The sequence below is a fragment of the Lytechinus variegatus genome, chromosome 12 (genome assembly GCF_018143015.1).
Source record: "Lytechinus variegatus isolate NC3 chromosome 12, Lvar_3.0, whole genome shotgun sequence".
NCBI lineage: Eukaryota > Metazoa > Echinodermata > Echinoidea > Temnopleuroida > Toxopneustidae > Lytechinus > Lytechinus variegatus.
Window position 1 is genome coordinate 17,480,723 of NC_054751.1, and position 25,055 is coordinate 17,505,777.

The following is a 25,055-nucleotide window of genomic DNA, read 5'->3' on the forward strand; positions in this document are numbered from 1 at the left end:
GAGGATGCAGTTCATGTAAACCATTTTTAATAAACCAGACCAATTCTGCTTTTTATAGCACATTTTTTCAATTTGTGTTTGAAAAGAAATGGATTATTCTCCTTGAGCAATTAAACTACTCTAGTCAAGAGGTACAAATATAGAATCTTTTAATTTCAGTACCGTGCATCCCTGACAAAGTGCTTCTTTTGTAGGTCTAAACAACCCATGTTCACTCACCCCCAAAAGTGTGGCTTTTCGGTCAAAACCAGGTTTCCAGGGTTGCAAACTAATAACCAAAATATTTGAGATATTAATATCCAACAAAGATCAAATTTACTCATGAGGGCATGGGTATCAAGATGCATTTGTCAGATCGGTGGCGAAAAAATGATACCACTTGCGGCTTTGAACTCTGGGAGAGCTGTATCTACTTTTGGTGCACCCTTCATTTCCCTAGGGACCTATATGTTTGATTCGATTGCCTCATCAGGGTTTGACCTTTTCTTAAAGAGGTCATGAGGGCTGCATGAAGGTGGCGTGAACATGTAGGAGCAAAAACCGCATGTATGAAAAATTAGTGTAATTTGAAATAAACAGGGTACCGTAATGTACTCAGCAGATATCGAAAAAGAAGGAACAGAAAAATCTTGCTACAGTATTAATGTTCAATTGAAGGCTACTTTTGAAATTGAAAAGCTACAGTGTATGCATTCACAAGGATTCAGCCAAAGTCACTGATAATTATAATGTAAAACTTTGTTTCAAAGTTCTTTAGTACATAAGTCATGCTATCATAAATACTCAGGAACATCTTGACTAAACCTGCAGACTGAGCATATTGAATTGAGAAACCTCAGGGGTGTTGCGCAAAGATTTAAATATGACTTAGATGCATTTTTTAAGTTTATGTTTTTGCTAGAAGTAATGTAACCTGTCTAACTAACTATATATATATTTAGATCTGGACGCAGATGATTCTCCCATCAAAATATTGTTGATGCATTGGAATTTGTTGCCCACTTTTGATTTCATGTTGTTATTATTGCCATGTAAACATATGACAGCAATCGGTGACATCGTGCTCATCATCAAAAGATGCATGCAGAGAACTGAAATTAGTGAAATATGCGAGGAATGACACCCGGGGAGTGAGGTTTGGCAGTGGTAAGCTACTGAAAAGCCAGTTGGGATCCACCACAAAAGGTTGGAGGGATGATAGGAGATAGAAAGGATGGTGTCCTTAAAGGGACAGATCACCATAATAGAGAAAGTAATGACGACGTTGATTAGCAACCACAGTAATGATAAATACAACTTCAATAATGAGAATGTTAAGAGTTATGGATGGTAGCCTATGATTAATGATAAAAACAATGCCAATGACAGTTCAGTGATGACAGTAACAAAATATAAAAATAGTTATCAACACTAAAATCGGTAGAAATTTGCCTAAAATCTAAAAGAGCATGCAAGTCACATTTTCCTCCCTCAAAATCTCTCTAAAAACTTTTTACCATTCAATGGCACTCTTTATTCTATCATTGATTCCAAATCACTCATTTTTATATATGACATATATTCGATTACAATACCACTTAAATATTGATTACATCAATACTCCTAAATTTCCTGCCATTCCTTAAACAAGGGGATTTATGAGCAAGTCTAGCCTGATTTGGCAATCAATGAAATATGTAAAATTACATTTTGACCCCAAGATGGCCTATGATGTAAGCTGTGTAGGTAAATATGTGACAATGGTGATAATTTGTTCGAAGTTTAAACGGAAATTATATAAAAATAAGGAAATGAGGACATGTTTTATTTGACCTTTTGACCGCTAGATGACCTTTGACCTCACCATCTTCATAACTACGAATGTGGTATCACCCAAGGATCATTTGCACCAAGTATGAACACGATTGATGCAGAAATAAAGAATATGAGCAAGTTAAACAAAAACTTTTGTAATATGAACTTGATGCACATGGCCGCCCATCATTTGACCTTTTGACCCCTAGATGAACTTTGACCTCACCATTTTTATCACCATAAATGTGGTATTACCCAAGTATCATCGTACCAAGTATGAAAACAAAAGGTACAGAAATAAGGAAGTGAGAGCAAGTTCTACAGGATTTAAACATTTTTGTAACAGACCAACAAGAACTTTTTTTGGTATTAGGCCAACAGGAAAAGCGATCAATAGGTCTCTGGTTATCTCTGGCAAACTTCGTTCAGGCAAAACAAATACATGTAGGCGTTGATGTTGTATTTTACAATCACTGATGTTATAAAAAGTTAAAATTTCTCAAATTTAAAAAAAAAATCACATAAAGAAATAAATACTTCACAATGCTCCCTTCCCATCATCCAATTTAAGAATGTGCAATTTCAGACAGTTGAACTACGTGTACAATGAAAAAAAAGAGATAAATCGTCGCACGCACCACGAACCGTCCTCTCTGCGCACTTCGATGCGAAAGTTACTTTGCAGAAAACGCATTTAAAAAAGTGTTGTTTTTTTACAAAAAATTTTTTTTTTTAAACCAGCAATAAGTGCACCTACAAGGAGAGCAAAATATTTACCAGTGACTTCGTTAAAAAGTTCAGGTTCCAAAGTTTCATCCCGTATCTCTATATTTTTTTTAAGTTAATTATTTACGCCACAATGGGCAACGTAACAGAAAGGACGGTTTGTGGAATAGATACAGTGCACTTAAATTTTGCATCGAAGTGCGCAGAGAGGACGGTTCGTGGTGCGTGCGATGAAATGAACACCATGCCAAATAATTTTCATATTGTCAACACTTCAAGATTTTTTTTTACTGCCAATATTATTTTCAAGTACAGCAATCCACATGTTGAGAGCAATAGCCAACTCCATAAAGAGAAAAAAAAACTTTAATTCACACTAATCAATTGATTAGCTGGCAATAATGAGGGTAATATCTCAGTGGTTTCTAATCTCAGTTAAACTGCAAAAATAACAAAGGTGGGAGCTACATGTACAAAAAAGAAGACCAACCACATTCATAAATGGAAGGATATAATAGAAACAGAATGCAGCTAGTCGCCTAGTACCTCAATGTGTTTATTATCCCCTACCTATTCCAGTAAACCAAGTTCAATGCTCCAAAGTCAATCATACTACTTTCAAACTCTTTGGTAAAACCCGATTGTGGCTTTGGACCTGTAACCTTCCAGCTTTGGGGTTGACACACTAACAGCCTGACCACCAATCTGGCCACAAAGCAGTTAGTCTGATAGTCAAATGCATATCAATATGCCGTTTAAAAATTCTCTATCCAGTTTAAAATGGTATGATGAAGATTCAAAATGAGAGGGGTTGAGAAAACTAATGGGCACCGATGTCAAAGCCAAGATTTTGATAAGCTTGCTTGTTTTGTTTTTTGTCTGTGCATGACTGTTTCTGATGCCCTTTTTACACAGGATTTTCTTAACCCCGGACTATCGCTAACCCCGTACTATCCTTAACCCCGTACTATTTTTTTTCCTTTTCACACATGCCAAATTGTTATTGCTAACCCCGGATAAGGAATGCTTGATTTTCACACACGAAACTCTCTAAACCCGGACTAGTGGTTTTTGTCGATCATTCGTAGTACAAGTACTTCACTCGTACACTTTTTACACACGCTACAATTTCCTTAACCCCGTACTATAGGTGGGGCCAAATTGCCATTTAGCCCCACCTATAGTACGGGGTTAAGCTTAGCCCACTTTCGTTTTACACATGCGATCTTAACCCCGTACTATTGCTCTTAGCACCGCAATTGGTGGGATAACCCTGCTTTTTTTTGCAGGGCCAAATAATCCCGTACTATAGGTGGGGTTAGCCCACTTTGCAAAAATGCTGTGTAAAAAGAAAGTGGGCTAAGCGTAACCCCGTACTATAGGTGGGGCTAAATTGCCATTTAGCCCCACCTATAGTACGGGGTTAAGGAAATTTTAGCCTGTGTAAAAAGGGTTTTTTTTTTTTTAATATTCTATTAATGGGTGAAGGATGTCACATTTTATCTTGGTCAATCTATATATAGTAGGATTAAGCATGGCATACATGTAACTACAGTAGGCACAATAAAACACACATTCTATAGAAAAAAACTCATACCCTGGTATTTTCTTACAGGAACATGAACTTGGAAAATAAAATGCATATGTCATTTTCATCATCATCACCATCATAAATGTCATAACCATCATCATAATCATCATAATTATCATCATCATCCCCACTATCATTACATCACCACCATCATCATCATCATAACCATCATCATCATCTCTGCCACCATCATCATCTTCATCATCTTCATCATCGTCATCATCACTATCTACCACCATCATGATTACCATCATATTCATCATTATCATCATCAATAATACAATTAAACTAGCACATCACTGATGTGGAGCTCATCCAGCATCTCGCAACAAAATTTAACACAATTTTTATTTCAGCCCAGTCGACACTGTAGTGAATTATATTGGTGACATATATTGAGGATATAGAATTGAAATTGATGAAGAAATGACATAAAAGCATTTTTTGTGATCTTTGAATAAATTTCATATGAATTAAATATTAATTATTGAGTCAAAAATTCTTAACTCTGTGTAGAACTTTGGTGAAACTAATGTACATGTAGCTCTCAGATGGAGCAAAAATAACCAAAATCAAGCAACAAATAACTAAGTAATTTTTGAGAGTTTTGAAAATATATGAATAAATTATCATATTTAATGAGTTTCAAAACTCTATGTTGAAATTTTGTATCACCACCTCGAGCTATCACATAAAGCAAACAAAATTGAAATTGATCAACAAATAAAGAAGAAAAAATATTTTTTTGTGATTTATGGAATAAAGTTTGCTTAAATTAGAATAAATAATTTTCCAGACAAAATTTCAAAATTTTGTGTACAAGTTTGGTGAACCTCATGCAGCTCTACAAGATGGAAGAAAAAAATCAAAATCTGTCAACAAATAAAGAAGAGGCATTTTCTGTGATTTATGAATACATTTTGCATAAATTAGCATTAATAAATTTCTACTAAAAATTTCAAAATTCTGTGTAGAAGTTTGGTGGGCCTCATGAAGTTCTACCAGATGGAAGAAAAAATTTCAAAATATGTCAACAAATAAAGAAGAGGCATTTTCTGTGATTTCTGAATAAATTTCGCATAAATTAGCATAAGTAATTTTCTACTGAAAATTTCAACATTATGTTGAAGTTTGGTGAACCTCATAAAGTTCTACAAGATGGAAGAAAAAAAAGTAAAAATCGGTCAACAATAAAAGAAGAAAAAGCATTTTATGTGAATTTTTAAAAATATGAACAAATTAATTTCACATAAATAAGCATAAAAATTGTTCTAGTCAAAATTTCAAAATTCTGTGAAGAAGATTGGTGAACCTCATGAAGCTCTACAGATGGAAGAAAAAAAAATCAAAATCGGTCAACAAATAAAGAAAAAGAAGCATTTTATGTGAAGTTTTTAAAAATATGCATAAATTAGCATAAAAAATGTTCTAGTCAAAATATCAAAATTCTGTGTAGAAGATTCGTGAACCTCTACCAGATGGAAGAAAAAAAATCAAAATCGGTCAACAAATAAAGAGGAAGCAATTTATGTGAATTTAAAAAAATATGCATAAATTTCGCATAAATTAGCATAAAAATTGTTCTAGTCAAAATTTCAAAATTCTGTGTAGAAGTTTGGTGAACCTTGTGAAGCTCTACCAGAGGGAAGCAAAAAATTCAAAATCGGTCAAGAAATAAAGAAATTAGCATATTTAATGAATTTCAAATTTCTGTTTAGAAGTTTTGAATCCCCCACCTAGTGCTATCATAAAAAGCAAACAGAATTGAAATCGGACTTGAAATGGCGAAGTAGTAGCATTTAGAGATTGTGGACGGATGACAGATGACGGACGCCACGCCATGGCATAAGCTCATCTTGCCCTTCGGGCCGGATGAGCTAATAACAGGAGACGAGAAGGAATCAGGGTTGGCGATTTTTTTGATTTTTTTAAAAAAATAAAAAAAATCTGATTTATTTGATTTAAATCAGATTTTTTTTATTTAAATCAGATTTTTTTGATTTTTTTGATTTTTTTAAAGTTCCTTCGAAAAAAAAGGTAATTATCCCCCCCCCCCCCCTTATTCTAACAATGAAATCAATATTGATGTTATACATTTCACCCCTACTATTGTTCTTAACCACATATTTTGTAATTAAAATCCAGTGAAAATGGACAATTAAAAATAAATTTGAGGAATCATGTATCTGAACTTAATTCTATCATACATAGGCCTATGAAGGAATATTCCATAGGGAATTCCCAGTGAGTAGAGAAAATTCCCTTCTGGGATTTTTCATTCAAATATTTAAAAAATCCAAGAGAAAAAATCCCTTATCAAAACTGCCAACAAACCCTTTGCCAATTACTAGTATTCATGTATATCGTAAGAGACATAATTCAAATCAATGATTTTTTTCAATTAGTCACAGCTTTACAATAGTCAAATAGAGACTACAACTGTATATGTTTAGGATCTTTTTGATAAAAAGCTCTTCTCTTGCTACAGATATAGCTGCAAAACTCTCAGTTTTGGAGAACAATATAGGAGATAGCTTAGTCAAACGGTGACTATACTACATTCTGTTAATGTGATTTTTATAATTATGTTATTTAAAACATCAAATGTATGATAAATGTAACAATACGAAATAAGAGGCATGTTAAATATATTGATTACATGCAGGTATCATTTTTTTTATTTTACATGACAGCTACATGTAGAAGTAGTTATGTGTAGGCGAAGGATCAAAAGTGGAAAACTGCCAACAAACCTTTTCTCATTGACTTTTATATATTATATATTTTTTTTTACAAACTGCTCTCTGAAAAGTCTATGGATTATGTGAAAACTTTATGTTAAGAAAGAAATTGACTAATAATAACTGACAAAGAATGTAAAACTTCAGAAGAAAAACTCGACATAATTTAAAAAAAATGAGTACCTATTGACAACATACATCTGTAGTTTTTAAGGAATTACCTGATTTTATTAATTTGATTTTAATTTGTTTTAAGTAGATATGAAGACTTTGTTGATCTTTTATTGATATAAAGTTAATTCAAAGTTTTTCAGTTGACTTGAAGAATTAAAACTGCATTGAACAAATACTTTGTCCATGATTTGTACATTTTTCAATGGAAGTGATTTAAATCAATGGTTTTTAAAAAAAAATCATGGTGATTTAAATCACGATTTAAATCAACGTGATTTAAATCCGCCAACCCTGGAAGGAATATGACCTTGATTCAAACAGCAGATAAGGAAGGGAGTGAAAAGTAGTAGCCATGATTATTAAAAGATCAATATTACCTGTTGGAGGACTTTATCAGTGAAAATCTCCTGGAGTTGTGCAATCTCAACGACTTTGCCCTCAATTTGTCTGTAAAATTGAAGAAAGTTTAAAAAAGGGTTAGTTAGATTCAAATGTTGGCTTCATATTGCATTAGATTTATTTTTAGCCAACACGTTTTCAAGAAGAATATACATGTAATAAAAGGCCTCAGGCCGAGTCACAGGTATAAATTCTATGGGAGGTTTTCTTGGCCTTGACTATATCTGCGTGCTTTAGATTTGGGAGGCCTTAAAAATTGCTTTACAAAAGCTAGAAGAGAAGTTTCTTAAAAAAAATGCAACCCAAATGGAAAGAATGTTGATTTATATCAGAATGTTATCCCCTCCTTGAGATTCACATCCATTTCCTTTTTATCATTAGCACCTGTACTGTAAGCAATACAATTTTCTAAATGGAGATGGGGGTATAAAATGCAGTACATTTTCATCCAAGATACATGAAAGTCAGAGTGCACTAAACTTTCTAATAAGTCATGGTGCACCAAACTTTCTGAAGACTTGGTGCTTTTGGTCTGACGTGGCCGGGGTTTGAACCCCCGACCTCCCGACTGTGAGGCGGACGCTCTACAAACTGAGCCAACACACCGGTCATCAAAATTTCCACCTCATTTGTCCCCTAATCACTCTCTAAAATCCTTAAAACCTTATTCTTTGTGGCAATGGTTTTCTTTAGTTGTCAAAACTGCCACAACATTTCTATAAAGAATTACTATAGAATTATCATATATATTATACATGTATATATTATTACTCAGCTGGTAAGGGGTGAAAATGCATAAAGCTTGCATTGCTGTGTTTAAAGCTTTCAATTTGTGTAAATTTCACTCTGTGGGTCTGGTCTGGGTCTTTCAACATTGCCAGATGAGCTAAAGCAAACAAAGGACATTAAATAAAAAGAACAGCCCCACAGACATCAACAATGTACTGGAGTCCCAAACTAGCTCTTTAATACAACTAATGATGAACTCTACTTGTAACAGGCCCAGCTGTGAGATGGATTGAAATATGATCACATGACTTACTTTTGGCCAATCATAGAGCATGTACATAAGTATGCAAAATAAAGAGATGAATGCCTTCCCCAATACTGTAGAGCAAAGATGAGTGGGATCTAAACCATGCACCTAATACACTATCATTAACAGACTGACCAGAAGGTTCAAGGCCTTGTTTCGTAAAGATTTTTAACTTTGCCATTGTTGTAACTACCAGGTGACCACAGTTGTGACGGGGCCCACATGATAAAAAAATTTCTCTCCAACTTTAATTCTTAAAGAATAAATCTGAACCATTTATTTAGGAGCATATGTATAAAAAAAATCTAAAACCACAGAAAGTATAATGCAATTCTGGAAACGGCATTTAAAGAGATATAAAATCAAATCATCATAATTTTTATAAAATTGAAAAACAAAATGATTGAAAGAAAATAAATAGGCCTATATATATGCAGAGGTGTGAGTAGTCACAAATGAAAAGATCTGAAAAAGCTGAAGAGTGCTGAAAAAGTCTGAAATAGAAAGAGCTCCCATACATTTTGTACAGAGGGAAGCCAAAATAGGCTGAAATTTAGCTGGAAAAAATCTGAACTCTCACACCCCTAATATATGAGAGTCTTAGACTATACTGTAGTTCCATGGGCACCTACCTTACTTCATCCACGAGGCAGTTCATATCATTGAATAACCTCTCATTTTCTTGTTGAAACTGTAATGTACAAGAGTAATTGAGAGAAAAAAAAACAATGATGAACAAGTACTCAAATTACTACATCATATTGATTATCATATGCAAATGTTCACAATACATGCCACACTAGGTCCCCGTGACACTACAAATTTCAATATTTGCAATTTGAAATATGTACTGGGGCCTGTCACACAAAACTTAGCAATGATTTTTCTCCAATTGATTCCATTGACTACAATGTACAATCATCTGTGAAAATCAAGCGTACGATCAATTGCTAACCTTTGTGTTACAGAACCCAGGTGTTGTGGCTGAGTGGATAAGTCTCCGTACTTGGACCACTGCCGCAGCACTTGTGTTCCTTGACAAATTGTTTATCTACATTTGCCACTCTCAACCCAGGGGGTGTTTCACAAAGATTTAAGTATGACTTAGGTCGCACTTAAATGTCGACGCGTACATGATATGCAATGCGCAATCTTATTGATTAATACGCAGTAGTGCGCGTCCTCTTAGCATGATCTGACCAATGCTGTCATGCCTTTTATACTGCGAGCAACTAGACATTTAAGTGCGACTCCAAGTCATACTTAAATCTTTGTGAAACACCCCCCATGTGTAGTAAATAGGTAACCGGTAGGAAGACATTCCTTGAATGCTCTAGCGCCCGATCAGGGTAGCCATGCTACAGCCAAGGCAATTATATGCCATGCTTGCATTAAGCATTACATATAACCATTATTATTACTATGATTGTAAAACTTTTTGTACGCCTAATTTATTCGGTAGATTGTAGGTTTATGGCTGTGAGTTATCAGAAAGGGCTCAAAAAGCTGAAAGTGCAAAACTGCTCCCATACTTCTAAACCAAGGATGTTTATGAAATGGCTGAAAATAACTTCTCTTTGCATTTTACTGGTAGGAATATTTGCATGTCCTACAAGTGTATGTACAAATGGACAAGGCATTAACTGGATTCTGAACAGTAAAACAAATCCAGGGCTACTTTTTTTCAGCTCACCAGCCAAAATTTGTAACATTGTGATGTCATCTTTTGAGAGATCCAAAACTTTATATAGAGTACCGAAGTGATGTCACAAATAACTTTTTTTTTGCATTTCAGCATTTTTTATACCATATTTTGGTAGAGCATGATGGAAAACCCCCACTACCACAATTTGGTGGGAATCGGTCCATGGGGGCCTCAGATATGACCTCATGAATACATAATTAACCCCATTGAAGTCAGTGAATTATTGGCCTAGTTCTAAATGTTAGGAAGAAATGCTTTCAATACCATGGTTGGATCAACCATTGATGGTTCTCCATAGGCCGTATTAAAAAGAGGTTTAAACTACTGTTAAAGGTATTATTTAACTTTGTGAGCAGCCGATTTAAAAAATTCTCAAACCAAGATGAAACATGTGTACAAGTGCATGTATTAGAACTAATAAACCCTGAAAACAACCATTATTGAGAATGAAAAGCTAAAACTAAGGGGCAAACCCCGATTTTGTAAATAGGCATCTTATAGACACCTAAATAGTACACATAAGTGTATGGGATGAAATTAAGATGAAGTTTCCGGTCACTTTATATTTCAATTTTTGAAGCACTAAATAATCATTTTCGAACGCAATTTTTTCTGGGCTTCATTTTTGGAACATATCACAGACACAATTGACAAGTGTGACCTTCTAGCTCAGATTTTTTAAAAGTCAAATGCATGTTAATCAATCACTTTAAGAAGTACAAAACCATGGACTATTTAGATTTTATGTACATAATTGTATTTATTTATGCATTTATACTGCAAAAATCTCCAATAGTAAAGGCACGCTTTTGGCAAAAGATGCTACCCTTATGCTTGAATGAGGTGCAAGTGTGTGAGAAATCTGCACAGTCCATTGCTTCATACCTCTTTTGTGAATTCTAGCCAATATTATTTTCCCTCTGAACAAATAATCATTTACCATTCTTATCTCATCTGGTGATAGGTCATCATCTTCTTCATCTTCTGGACTTGTTAGATTCAGGTCAAATGCTGGGTTTTCTGCGATAAACAGAAATTAAGAAAAAAAAGTTCAAGAATTACATTCTTTCAATAATCAACAAACTTTGTAAATTGTAATATTAGTTTTGATACATATTGTTGTGCAAAGTATTTCTATTTACTTTATACTTCATATTTCCTTTCTCTTAATCGCTAAGAGGCAATATGCAAATTTGCGGTATATAAAATTATTATTATCATTATTACTTTCCATATCACCAACCCTACATTGGATATATTATCTTTTGATGGTTCTGCATATTTCATGAAAGTTCTCAGCACTGACTTGATTGTAAGCTTTGACAGTTTTAGTGAACTCATGATATTTATTGACCAAGACGCACCGGTCTCTGATAAAGAATGACAACTTGTCAGTGCTGACAGGCTTCATGAATTTGTGCCAAGAGTGACGGTCTTCCATCAGTCAATAAAATCAGAGGAGACTATATGTGGCCTGCCATCCCCCCCCCTATAAAAAAGAACAATGAATCTCTCAAATGAGCTGTAAGATTTTTTTATGGTCTTGAAAATGCACACCTTAGGCTTTGAAATGATCAACATTAACCCACTCAAGTACTTGACTGAATGTACAGTGAAGAAGTTCAAAAATGAGCAAGAAAAATAAGGAAACACAAGGTTTGAAGTTCAGAGTTCACTCAAGCATGAGATAGATGAGGACACTTTGTAATCTCAATTAAACTTCCGAACAGTCCACAAAAAACATACGTCAAAGTTACCCTTATATCTCAGCTTTTATCCAACTTTACAACTTTGAACTATTTCGGGTAATTTTTTTTTTGAAGACCAAATTTACATTTTGTGGCTTTTGGGCTTCTAACAAAAACTTTCTCTGACTACTTATTCTTGGTTTGGTATGGCTGGTCACATATAACAACAAAAGAGGGCGCTGTTCTCCTGCTGCCATTTGGGTGAACACCTCTCTGAAATATCAATAATTTTCAAGTTTTTAAACATTTGTGATTTAGCCTCTGGTTGCAAAGAATGTTTTGATACTTCAATAAAGACCATATTATTATTATTATATTATTATAATAAAATGCATGTAGTGGAACTAACACAAAAAAAAAAATTTTTTGTATCAGATTGGTCAAAATGGTCATTCAAGCATGCCAACCATCACAGACTTACATTGACCACAGCTCTGATACGAGAGCATTTCTAATAACTGTACAAGACATCTCACCAGAGACCAAATGCAGTAATAATTGCAATTGAATCGAATCCATAACCTTTGGTTAGACAGGTAGACGCTTTACCAACTTCATTCTGTAATGAAATGAACTTCATGATAGTCTCCCAGCTTAAAATGGACACCATGATGAGGATACTATCTGAGCTAGAGACAGAAGTCAAAACATTAAAGGTCAAGTCCACCCCAGGAAAATGCTGACTTGAATAAATAGAGAAAAATCAAACTAGCATAGTACTGAAAATTTCATCATTATCGGATGAAAAATACGAAAGTTATAACATTTTGAACTGTCGCTTATTTTTCACAAAACAGTGATATGCACAACTAGGTGAGTCAGTCGATGATATCCATCATTCACTATTTCTTTTCTTTTTTATTGTTTGAATTACACAATATTTCATTCTTTTGATAGATTTGACAATAAGTACCAACTTGACTGAACCATATAGTATTATACAATGGTAATTTCACATGTTTAGGGAGGAATTAATAGTTGTATCACTTGACAGTGAGGAGACAATTAGAATATTTCATATTTCATATAATAAAATACAAAAGAAATACTGAGTGGATGATGTTATACATAGTCTCCTCATTTGCATACCAGCCAGGATGTGCATATAACTGTTCAGTGAAACTAAGCGAAAATTTAAAATGTCATAACTTTCTTATTTTACATCCAATTTTGATGAAATTTTCAGTGTTATGCTTGTTCAATTTTTATCTTTTTATTCAAATCAAGTATTTTTTGGGGGTGAACTTGTCCTTTAAAGCTTGATTCAAACTTTACTCTGTGTGAAACTTACTTTTTAACTTCTCTTCTTCCTTGTTAGAAACAGGTTGATTCAACCGAGCTGAGGGTCCTTCCTGTCTCAGTCTTGATCTATGTGGGGAAGAAAATGATAGGAGACATTTGCATGACAATACCTCCATTTTATAGAATACCAATAATGCATTAGTTTGTCTCAGTAGCAATGCAGTGCAATCAAGGGTACTTGCAATTTGCGACAATCAAGAGGAGCTTGCGAGTGCTACTACTGCATAACATTTTCAATACCTGGTAAGATTACAACGCCACTTCTACACAAATCCACCCTATGCATTATTAGTTTTATAACTAGCACATCAATGATGTGGAGCTCATCCGGCATCTCGCAACGAAATTTAACACAATTTTTATTTCAGCCCAGTTGACACTGTAGTGAATTATATTGGTGACATAAAATGAGGATATAGAATTGAAATCGAAGAAATGACATAGAAGCATTTTTTGTGATTTATGAACAAATTTTATATAAATTAAGCTTAAATAATTTTCTAGTCAAAATTTCTAAACTCTGAGTAGAACCTAGGTGAACCTCGTGTAGCTCTCAGATGGAACAAAATAATCAAAATCAATCAATCAATAAGTATTTTTTGTGAGTTTTTAAAATATATGAATAAATTAGCATATTTAATGAATTTCAAAATTCTGTGTTGAAATTTTGTATCACCACCTCGAGCTATCATATAAAGCAAACAAAATGAAGAAGAAAAACAGTTTTTGTGATTTATGAATAAATTTTGCATAAACTAGCATTAATAATTTTCTAGACAAAATTTCAAAATTTTGTGTACAAGTTTGGTGAACCTAATGCAGCTCTACCAGAGGGAAGCAAAAAATTCAAAATTGGTCATCAAATAAAGAAGCATTTTTTTGTGCATTTTGAAAAATGTGCATAAATTAGCATATTTCATGAGTTTCAAAATTCTGTGTAGAAGTTTTGAATCCCCCACCTAGTGCTGTCATATAAAGCAAACAGAATTGATATTGGACTTGAAATGGCGAAGAAGAAGCACTCTAAAATTGTGGATGAACACCAGACGACGGACGACACGGCATAGGCTCTTCCGGCCCAAAGGGCCGGATGAGCTAAAAACAGGTCAGCAATATGAATTTACAGTGGAATTCAGAAATTTGATAAAATCCCTCAAAATTTCCTTGGATCACACAAATAAAAAGGCCACATCTCTTTTAATATATTTCTCTTAATAGGCAAATCTGAATGGGAACCGCAATATGTTAAGGCCAAGTTACACTGGAACCAAATCAGATGCGGATCCATCCGAATCCACGTATTTGGGTGGTTTCGGGAGTATTCTGTTCTCCCTCCGTAAATACAAGAAAAATTCAGGAAGGATTCGGGAACATTTGAATCCACCAAAACCATCTGAGTTAGGCCGAATTCTGTTAGAATCAGTCTTCATTTATTCCGGAGAATTCGGTTTTGGTGTTACCCTGGCTTAAAAAGGAATTCATGCATACCCTAGCCATGGAGTGTTGGCACCTGAATATCTTAATAATACCATCAAATTATACACACCCTCTCGTAATCTTCGTTCAATCATGGACATATGCAAACTTTGCATTCCCTTGTCAAAACTCTCCTCTGCCGAAAAATGTTTTGCAGTAGCAGCTGCCAAGACTTCGAATGCTATCCCTCTTTCAATACGAAATGCTTCCAGTGTTCTTGGCTTCAAATCTTCCCTTAAGACATACCTTTTTCCTCAATGAACAATTTCCCTTTTTATCATGAATATTATAGTAATTATTGCAAATGTTAAATTATTATTCATACATTGTACGCACTATGGTACTTTTTGTTTTTAGCGCCTCTAAATATCCATTATTATTATTATTCATAATATTGTGGTGTGGTCATGATTTGTCAATACTGGTACTCACATGCGTTTCTTGTCAACAACACGCTTCACTCTAATTGCCCTCTGTTCGCTATACAGCTTACATACACCTGTAATATAAGGATCACAATAACACCATCAGTTCAGTTTCATATGTAATATATTTACAAAACAATTAAAGCTTAAAGCTAAATGAAAGTAGTTGCAGTAAAACACTGATTTCGTAAAAAAGTCTATAAAACCAAGGTTAAGTATTAATATATCATCGTGAATCTAGATCTGGTACAGTTAAATAAATTGAACTTTGTGAAATCATAATATCTAGCTAAAAAACGATCACACTGAAGATCGCCAACAGAGATAGGCACACGTGGGACAGTGTATTATTATTATTGCGGGAACAGAGACCCGACGGAAGTGACCGAATCTGCGCTTATTTTGCTTATTTCTCAGCAATTACACAATTTCTTCCAGAATCCTTTGGCACATATTTTTTATTCATACAAACAGACACTTTGGTGATCATTGTATTAAATTCTGTAAAAAGTCATTTTGAGATCGTTCCCACAACTGGAATTTATCTTTAAGGTCAAGCTACAAGACACATTGATTACAAAGAGATGAGCAGTCTTGCGTGCCATCAAGGAATACTAACTGCGAAATATTGTGTAAAACTGGAGACATAAAAATGCACTTCTGGGGGTGTTTCACAACGTGTGAATGGAAAGTCATGCGTAAGTGTCAAAGCATGCACGATATTAAAGGCACATCCTCATTGATTTATACGAAGTGGCATATGTGACCTACCATCCTAAAACCACCATTAAGTCGCCAGGTAAGGTTTTCTGTCAATAGCCAAAATATCAATTTAGTCTCCTTAAAAAAAAAAAAAAAAAATGCTTATCGGAAAGAGCAATTCTTTTTCTTCAGTTGAATAAAAGAAAACATACAAGAGATTCTTGGACACTACTTTTTCAGATTGCTTGGAAGTTTCATTGAGATTACACAGTATGCCCATCTCATGCTTGAGTGAACCCCAAACTTCAAAACTTGTTTTCTCCTTATTTTCAAAGCAATTGCTGAATTTCCTCTGCATTCAATCAACTACTTATAATGGCTATTGTTGGTCAATTTCAACCAATTATATATCATTTTAAAGCTGAGGAAATAAATTTTCAAGCTCAATAAAAATCTCAATATTCATTTTGGTCGACTTATTGTTGGTTTTGGGGCGGCAGGTTACATATGTCCGCTGAGCATGATAAGACAAGCAATTTAAAATGCATGCAACCGATAATTTAATTCAAACTCATACATTTGTGAAACTCTCCCCTGACGCGTCATAAGGTCTATCTCTGGCAGTATCTTCTCTTAGTTCTGGGGAGCGTTTCCATCAACAATTTTTTCTGACAAGTTGTCACACCTGACAACTATCCTTGATTTTGATTGGCTGAGCACTGTTGCTATGGTAACTGTCGGATAAAATGGAACTTATCGGACAAGAAACGGTACCCAGATGTTAATGAAAAAATATCTCCATTTCACCCTATCTCTTGTTAATCCATAATCTTGTGCAGTATTTCAGTTTTAGTTCACCTTTTGACATTAATAGGACTTAAAGATAAAAGCCAATTATGGAAACTACTAGTAACTGTACCAGATTTAGATTCACAATGAACCAAGTATCATTTTATCATTTCTGCTTTTATTGCAACAAAACTAAAATTGTGGCTGACTTCCCTTTTAGAGGAAAGACTGGTAATAACATTTTTCTCACCTTTCAGGTAATCATCGATGAGTTCAAACACTGCTTCTCTATGTTGTCTCACTTGGGAAGGGACATTCTGACGATGAGCTGTATGAAAGGAAAAATGACTTCAATTTTGTTTTAAAAGATCAGGCACGGTTGATTACACACTAAAAAGAACGTATGGCATAACTTTCATTCTGTAAGATGCATATTTTTCTACTTATGATAAAGTTAGTTCATCTCTTTCAAAAAGCACTGCCAATTTAAGACTAGGCAGGGAATTCAGGCCTTTTAAATGTGTTATTACTTTCTAATTTTTCAACTGGTTTTGATGGAATATTTTTTTCATTCACTTTTCCTCTATTCCATTTTCTCCAAAGGGTTTTGATTCACTTTGACACGATATACAGTGCTGATAAAAAGTAAATACGATACCTTCTGCCTTGAGCAACCTTATCGTATCTGTACATGTTCGCATAAAATCCTGGGCGTCTGAGTCTATCTGATCTCTCTCAGCATCTGACATGTGACAGCCATCATTCACAAGATGACTGCAAAAAAAAATCAAGAAACAATAACATTAAAATGCATATCACATGTGATAATTTTTTTTTAATGCCATCAATATCAATCAATATCATTGATCATTTTGTAAGAAATGGATAAATGTTAGGCTACAATGATAATTTCAAAGTAAATGTCTGTGAAGGAAAAATCAAGAGAAAAGAAGGGACATTTTATAGTTTTCAGGTCATAATTCATCTATTGTAAATTATTTTGTGTACTTACCTTGCAGCATTGATATATTGCTTCCTGTGTTCAAGCAAAAAATCTTTCAGCTTGGAGATTGTGATAACCTTTCCACAAAAGAAAAAAAGTAATAAATACAAAACATAACAATGATTGAAATGATAATCACGTCGGTGCAGGAATGCCTTTAGCACCACACTTCCAAACACCTCATCAGTGCAGAAACGCCCTTTCGCAATGCCCATATGCGTGCACCTAGGGGCATTCCTGCAACACATGACAAAATATGATCATTGATGGTCAAGTGACATGTCATAATTCAGAAAGTCAAATTTGCAAACTATCATTTTCCAGCAAACGTATACAAAGGAAAATGGTCTCCCAAAAGGGAGACTTTATCTAAAATTAGATGCAAAAATCTCTGATATTGCCTAGAAGTAGGCACGGCCATGGCATACTAGCGTGCTCTCATGGATGTGCACAAAATTTATATAGGATCGTTGATGCCAATATCGCGGCATATCGCTTATGTTAAAGTCTATGGCAGTGCTGAATGTTCCATTTCCCCCTCTGTGATTGTATCCCTGTACAGTGAATATGGCGACATCATAACCGGCTTGATTTTAGCTAGATTCTGATGTCAAACTTACCTTCAAAATCCAACGACATCCACTCAAAATAAGCTCAAATCAATCAATGATTTGGAGAATGTGATAGCTCATTTTGTGTTTCACCACATTTTTATTCCATTTTATGAATTTTTTGTTCCAATGGGTCCAAATTTATGGATCATTTTTGAAACTTGAATTGATGAAGTTTCCGTATTAGACCTGCGCAGGCCATCACCCTATCGTGCTTATCATGCATACTGAAGTCATAGATATAGGCTTGCATGTTGGAGATGATGGATTTACATGGATTTTCGCTGATGCACGGCACAATGTTTACACACGAAATATGTATATTATGTCATTTACATACGTGTGCGCATCCGTGCAACGACTAGCTAAAGTGAGGTACCATTTCGTTTGTGTATTTTGGGGGAGATAAACATGATTTACTTTGCTACTTCTTTCAGAAGTTATATGGAATTTCTGTAACTTTTAGTAATTCATATTATGTTTTCGGACTTGAAGATAATTTTATGTGTTTTTAATGACAAATTAAGCACTTTCTAAATGTTGCTGTCCTACCTACCATTGGTAGCTGCATTGGAGATGATTGTTGTTGTTGGACATTTCATAGTTGGTAATTTCCACACCCAAATGATCCCACTGAGAGTTTCAGAGTCACAAGGTTGATAAGCTACTAGTACTATTATTTTTTAAAGGACAAGTCCATCCCAACAAAAAGTTGATTTGAGAGAAAAATCCAACAAGCATAACACTAAAATTTCATCAAAATCGGATGTAAAAGAAGAAAGTCATGACAAAGTTTTGCTTAATTTCACAAAACAGTTATATGCACATCCTGGTCAGTATACAAATGAGGAGTTTGATGTCATCCACTCACTATTTCTTTTGTATTTTATCATGAAATATTCAAATTTTCTCCTCATTCCCAATCAAAAGGACGAGTAATTCTTCCCTGAACATGTGGAATTAGCATTGTTTAATACAGACCAAAAGCTTTGGTCTCTGTTATATTGGTTGTTCCTCTGAACTCTGTTGGCTCCACTCACCAATTAGACCAAAGTTCTATCTTGATCTGTAAAGGGACTCAACGGCAGAAATAGCCAAGTTGAAAAGAACCCCCACAAACAAGTTTAATAAATTATTATTATTACCAAAGTACATAACCTATTACGTACGCCTTTATTTCTTACCCTATGTTCCTGCCTGGAAAATGGTTACCATCAATTTCTTTGTGAGATTCCAATCGTTCGTTGGAACCTGTAAGCTGCCATCTTGGTTCTGAATATTCATGAAAGTGACGACAGACTCCATCCCTTGACCCTTACATCACTTACAGTACCCGGATGTTTCCATGAGTTGTCGCTTGCGTATGATCGACAAGCAATCCAACCCGATATAGAAGGGATGATCTGACCAAAACAGAATAATTAACTAGTTCTTTTTATGCAATTGAAGTGAAAAATAAAAGATCCCTGTCGAGGGGTTTTTGCATTGCAAACCCTCTAATGGCGGGTGATCGCTCACGAGCCGTCTGTGTACGAGGAGAAATAAAAAAATGTTTAAGAACTCCTAGAAGCAGACGGCTAACGTTATGTTTACTATTATTGTTCAGTCAAGTTGGTCCTTAATTACCTCAAGCGAAGTTCATGCAGGTTCCACTCCACTTCACTACCGCTACACTACACTCCACCTACCCGAACTTCGAGACGGTGAATCATTTTGGATATTCTGAGTCACAAAGGTGGGATGGAAATCATGTTTATTGTAAAAATTAAACTAAAAAAAAATATAACAAGAAAGATAAGTAACTTAATATCTTACTCTTCCTGACTTATGGATCCTGCTGAGTATCGTTGTAGAAGTAGAAGTATTTCACTTCGTGTCCATCCTCCGGTTATCCTCAAAATTGGTGATCAAAATTTGGCCAGTATCTTCTTCCTCACACGTATTATTCATGGCTGATTTCAACACATCGCATGTGATTGCGATCGGTCGCAGGTCAAACCGATCACGATCGCATGCGATGATTTGAAATCAGCCATGAATAATACGTGTGAGGAAAAAGATGCTGGCCCCAAATCACCAATTTTGAGGATAAACGGAGGATGGACAGGGAGTGAAATACGGGTGAAGAGTAACATATTAACAAGTTATCTTTCTCTTACTTTATATTTTTTTTCTTTAATTTTTACAATAAACATGATCTCCATCCCACCTTTGTGACTCGAATTATCCAAACTGATTCACCGTCTTGAAGTTCGGGTAGGTCACTAGGTGGAGTGTAGTGTAGCGGTAGTGGAGTGGAGCGGAGCCTGCACGAACTTCGCTCGAGGTAGTCCTTAATATGTATAAAAAAAAGATGTTGTCTAATTCAAACAATAAATAAGTGGAATGCCTCTGGCCGTCTCACCTGCATCACGCTGTTCAATATAGCAGCAATGCTGACTTTGAAAACTACTCTAACTCGCACAAGATGTTCAGTGATACATGGTTACTCTTATGTCCACTTTTTATGAACTAGACCAATAAACTTACAGAGATATGATGGTTATTCAACAAAAAAACCTAACATAGCCAAAGTTCATTGACCTTTCATGACCTTTGACCTTGAACTTGTGACCTGAAACTCGCACAGGATACTTGATTACTCTAATGTCCAAGTTTAACAAACTAGACCAATAAAATTTCAAAGTTATGATGGTAATTCAACAGATACCCCCAATTTGGCCTAAGTTCATTGACCCTAAATGACCTTTGACCTTGGTTATGTGACATAAAACTCATGCAGGATGTTCAGTGATACTTGATTAACCTTATGTCTAAGTTTCATGAACTAGGTCCATATATTTTCTAAGTTATGGTGACATTTCAAAAACTTAACCTCAGGTTAAGATTTTGATGTTGATTCCTCCAACATGGTCCAAGTTCATTGACCCTAAATGACCTTTGACCTTGGTCATGTGACATGAAACTCTCATAGGATGTTCAGTATAGTAATGATCTTATGGCCAAGTTGCATGAACTAGGTCCATATACTTTCTAAGTTATGATGTCAAAACCTTAACCTTAAGATTTGATGTTGACGCGACCGCTGTCGGAAAAGCGGCCCCTAAAGTCTCACTCTGCAGTCTGCTATGCAGGTGAGACAAAAAACTGAAGAAATAGTGAGAGAAGGGTCATCATCGTCGACTGTCTCACTCTCATTTGCATGTCACTGAATTGTGCAGCCACAAAATTTTGAATAATAAGCAAAACTTGATTTAAAAATGTCATTCTGACTTATTTAATTTTTTTACATCCGATTTTATTTTTTGCATTATGCTACTTTGATTTTTCTGTATTTATTCAAATCAACAATTTTCTTGGTTTGACTAGACCTTTATATACTGGTGTTAGAAGGTAGAAGTTGGAGATAATCTCTCCGATATTGGTTGTGGTGGCTGTGCGCCTGATCTAGTCTACGCAGGTGCCGGAGTACGAGCTCTGAGCTGGGCTCCGCCGCCGCGGGCCGCCGAGTCGGGTGAGCTCCCGGGCCGCTATCGCCGCTGGAACCGATTAAAAAATACTTACCACTTCTTTTGCCTTTAAAGCAAAATCATCTTTCATGGGTTTTGCATGACTCAAGAGGGATGACTTAGAAGTATCTTTGGTAACTCCAAGAGCTTTATTTCTTGTCCGAACTGTTTTAATTGATGCTTTGAAGAGTGAAGTTCTGTCTGCTGCCATATTGACAAGTTTTTAGCTTCACACGTCATTCTAAGAGGTGTCGTTGAAGAAAAAATTAAAAATTAAACCAAGCTACGTACACCCGCATGCCAATCTCGTGTAAAGATCATTGCAAAAGAAGAGTAAATGGAAATTATTATAAAACACATAAGAAATAATATAGAAAACAAAAGAAAGTGGAAGAGATAGAGTAGAATTAAAAAAAAAACAATAAGTAAAGACAAAGCTACACAAGTTTGGTCTGCTTGAAATTATTTTTACGCACATGGGAATAGTACCTTTGGCCTTTTCATTACCAGTATATATGTACAGCACAAATAGCAGATCAGTATCGGAATCCCGGGATCGGAATTTATACAACTAGGAAGACAAAAAGATTGATGCAGTATTAAGGTAAAAATGTATAAATAAAACAAGGGAAACATCTCCAAAATTATGAACTTTAAATGTAATTAACCGTCCCTATTCGGCTCTGAAATTGTTCTCTTCTTATTTTTATAAAAAAAATAATCATTATGCAATCAAAAAATAAACAAAAGGGGGAAGAGAATAGGACAACAAATTATGTTAAACTAACTTCTAATTTATTCTGTGAGGACGCCGCCGCCTTTCTTTTCCTGGCACATCGTTTCAGACAACTAGGTGATCGGTGTCGACGTCTTTTGGGGACTGTTGCCTTGTAATACCATTCGTGAGCGTGTGTAAAAAAAATGTTAGGGCCTATTGTGTTTTTAATTGCAGCATTTTATTTTTATATCTTGCAGAAGAATATTTCTAGGACCGATCTTGAACGTCTCCAAGGAAAGAGTAACGAGGGATCGCCACCTCGAATTCAAATTTTAAATTCTCCCATGTAGCTTAGGCTACTGGGGATCAACATTTTCGTTCGACGAGTTGTCAAACTTACCATGATTATGATTGGCTGAAAGGCACTATTATCATAGTAACTGTCCGATAAAATGGGATTTTTCGGAGAAAATGTCTGACAAGCCCTTTCATGAAACGCTCCCCGGGTGTATATAGGCCTACCATAAACGTCCATAACACTTTCTCAAGTTAATTTTGGATTACACGTGTTACATTTGCGAGGATAAAAAATAAACGAATTTATAGGGTGTCAAGTTTCTTTGTTCGTGTCAACTATTAGAGCATCAGATTTTATCTATTGGATTTCATTGTTCGAGCATTATTATCTCTAGTTTTACCATATCTCACTATGTAATGGTGTTTGTTTGTGGGTAATAATACACATACAACTCCCGAATCATTTTCTTCTCTCATACTCGTTCCCATACACATTGATTTCACACACAAACACACACACATCCTCCCATGTACACACCATATCACACACCCACACACCTCACACAAACACAAACACACACCCTCACAACAACAAAAATCTTGAAAATCCTATCAGACAAATTGTCAAAATCAGAAGTTAATGCATTCTGGAAGTCTAACGAATTTAAAACTTGTCTAAAGTTTGGGCAAAGTTTCATAATCATTAAATGTGAACTATACACATTTGAAATATTGGGCAACATACTGTCCACTGTGTTAGGTAATGTATGTTGGTAAGAATATGTATATTCTGGGCAATTATTATCCAATCAAGCAAATTTATTACCCAATTATTACCCAATTTGGACAGATTTTAACTAGTAGATGTATGGACAGTATGTTGCCCAGGGTTGGTTAAAAGTTGGGAATTTTTTGCCCAACTACTTTTAAGAGTGTAGTGGATTATCATTTCACATTCTAATCTTACAGAAATGAATCGACAGTGAAAATTATATCTAGCACCCTCTCTCGGCCATACACTATTTGGATACTTATCTTACAAGCTTTGATTATTGAAAAATTTAATGCATGCAAGATCATTACTAGCTCATTGCTCGGGAAATGGCTTAAAACAAAAATGAATCAGACACGATTCATCATCATTTAGATCAAAGGACAGACAATGAACATAGACAATGGATACGATAGTTTGATTGTTGTCTCTTTATTAACATTTAAGTTAGAATATAAATCGAAATAAATATAGTAAGACAAATTCTTGTGATATCATATTATACACTAGTTACAAATGTTCTGCCAGCTTAAACTTATTTGAAACTGAGGAGTAAACAGGATAACAATAATGGAACACTGATTGCTGCATCGTGTGAACACTAATACCTATAGTTCCCAATTCCCACTGTCACCGTTTGTGCCACGTTTGTAACAGTGGTCTTAATCGTGGAGTAATCGAATCGTAGTCGTATCACATTGTATCAGATCGTAGAAAGCTTTTGAATGGTTAAACAATCTTCGCGATCGGTTACGAAATGAAGCCAATCGTGGCGTCTGTAAAGGATCGCATGACAGTGACGACGAGATAGTGGAAATGAGAGAGAGAAAGGGAGGGAGAGAGATATTGCACATCATACAAGACAGAAGAGCACAGAATACATTTGAAGTTGGGTTAGGTATTAATGGTATTGTTTAACTTTGTGAGCAGCCGATTTAAAAAATTCTCAAACCAAGATGAAACATGTATACAAGTGCATGTATTAGAACTGATAAACCCTGAAAACAACCATTATTGAGAATGAAAAGCTAAAACTACAAGGCAAACCCCAATTTTGTAAATAGGCGTCTTATAGACGCCTCAATAGTACGCATAAGTGTAAGGGATGAAATTAAGATGGTGTTTCTGGTCACTTTATATTTCAATTTTTGAAGCACTAAATAATGATTTTCGAACGCAATTTTTTCTGGGCTTCATTTTTGTAACATATCACAGACACAGGTGACAAGTGTGACCTTCTAGCTCAGATTTTTTTAAAGTCAAACCAATGTTAACCAATCACTTGAAAATCATAATGGCCCATCGAGAGCGATAGGATGGAGGAGTAATTCTAAGATGAGAGAGAAGGAGAGACTAATAGAGGAAGAGAGAGAGGGGGGGGGGGGTAGTTATGAGGGTACAGATTAGAATAACAAAGGGTAAAACTATGAGGAATTGAAAATAACAAATTACAAATATCGAGTATACAATGTACATGCATTAGGGCTTTTAATATACGAAATAAATGTGAATGATGTAAAATAGAGAATGGATGCAA

The 25,055-nt window shown here is 35.0% G+C and overlaps 1 protein-coding gene across 1 annotated transcript in view; it reads right to left on the reverse strand.

Annotated features, from left to right (window-relative positions):
* Positions 1–21,980, reverse strand: part of LOC121425523 (syntaxin-18-like) — a 33,993-nt gene extending 12,013 nt beyond the window's left edge. Inside the window, exons 1-9 of the mRNA XM_041621600.1 lie at positions 21,787–21,980; positions 17,621–17,688; positions 17,267–17,382; positions 16,859–16,936; positions 15,125–15,191; positions 13,206–13,282; positions 11,107–11,186; positions 9,094–9,152; positions 7,404–7,473 (exon numbers count right to left, since the gene is read on the reverse strand). Coding sequence (XP_041477534.1) covers positions 7,404–7,473; positions 9,094–9,152; positions 11,107–11,186; positions 13,206–13,282; positions 15,125–15,191; positions 16,859–16,936; positions 17,267–17,382; positions 17,621–17,688; positions 21,787–21,942 — 771 coding nt within the window. The 5' untranslated portion in view covers positions 21,943–21,980. The remainder of the gene's footprint in view (positions 1–7,403; positions 7,474–9,093; positions 9,153–11,106; positions 11,187–13,205; positions 13,283–15,124; positions 15,192–16,858; positions 16,937–17,266; positions 17,383–17,620; positions 17,689–21,786) is intronic.
* Between the last annotated feature and the right edge of the window lie 3,075 nt (positions 21,981–25,055).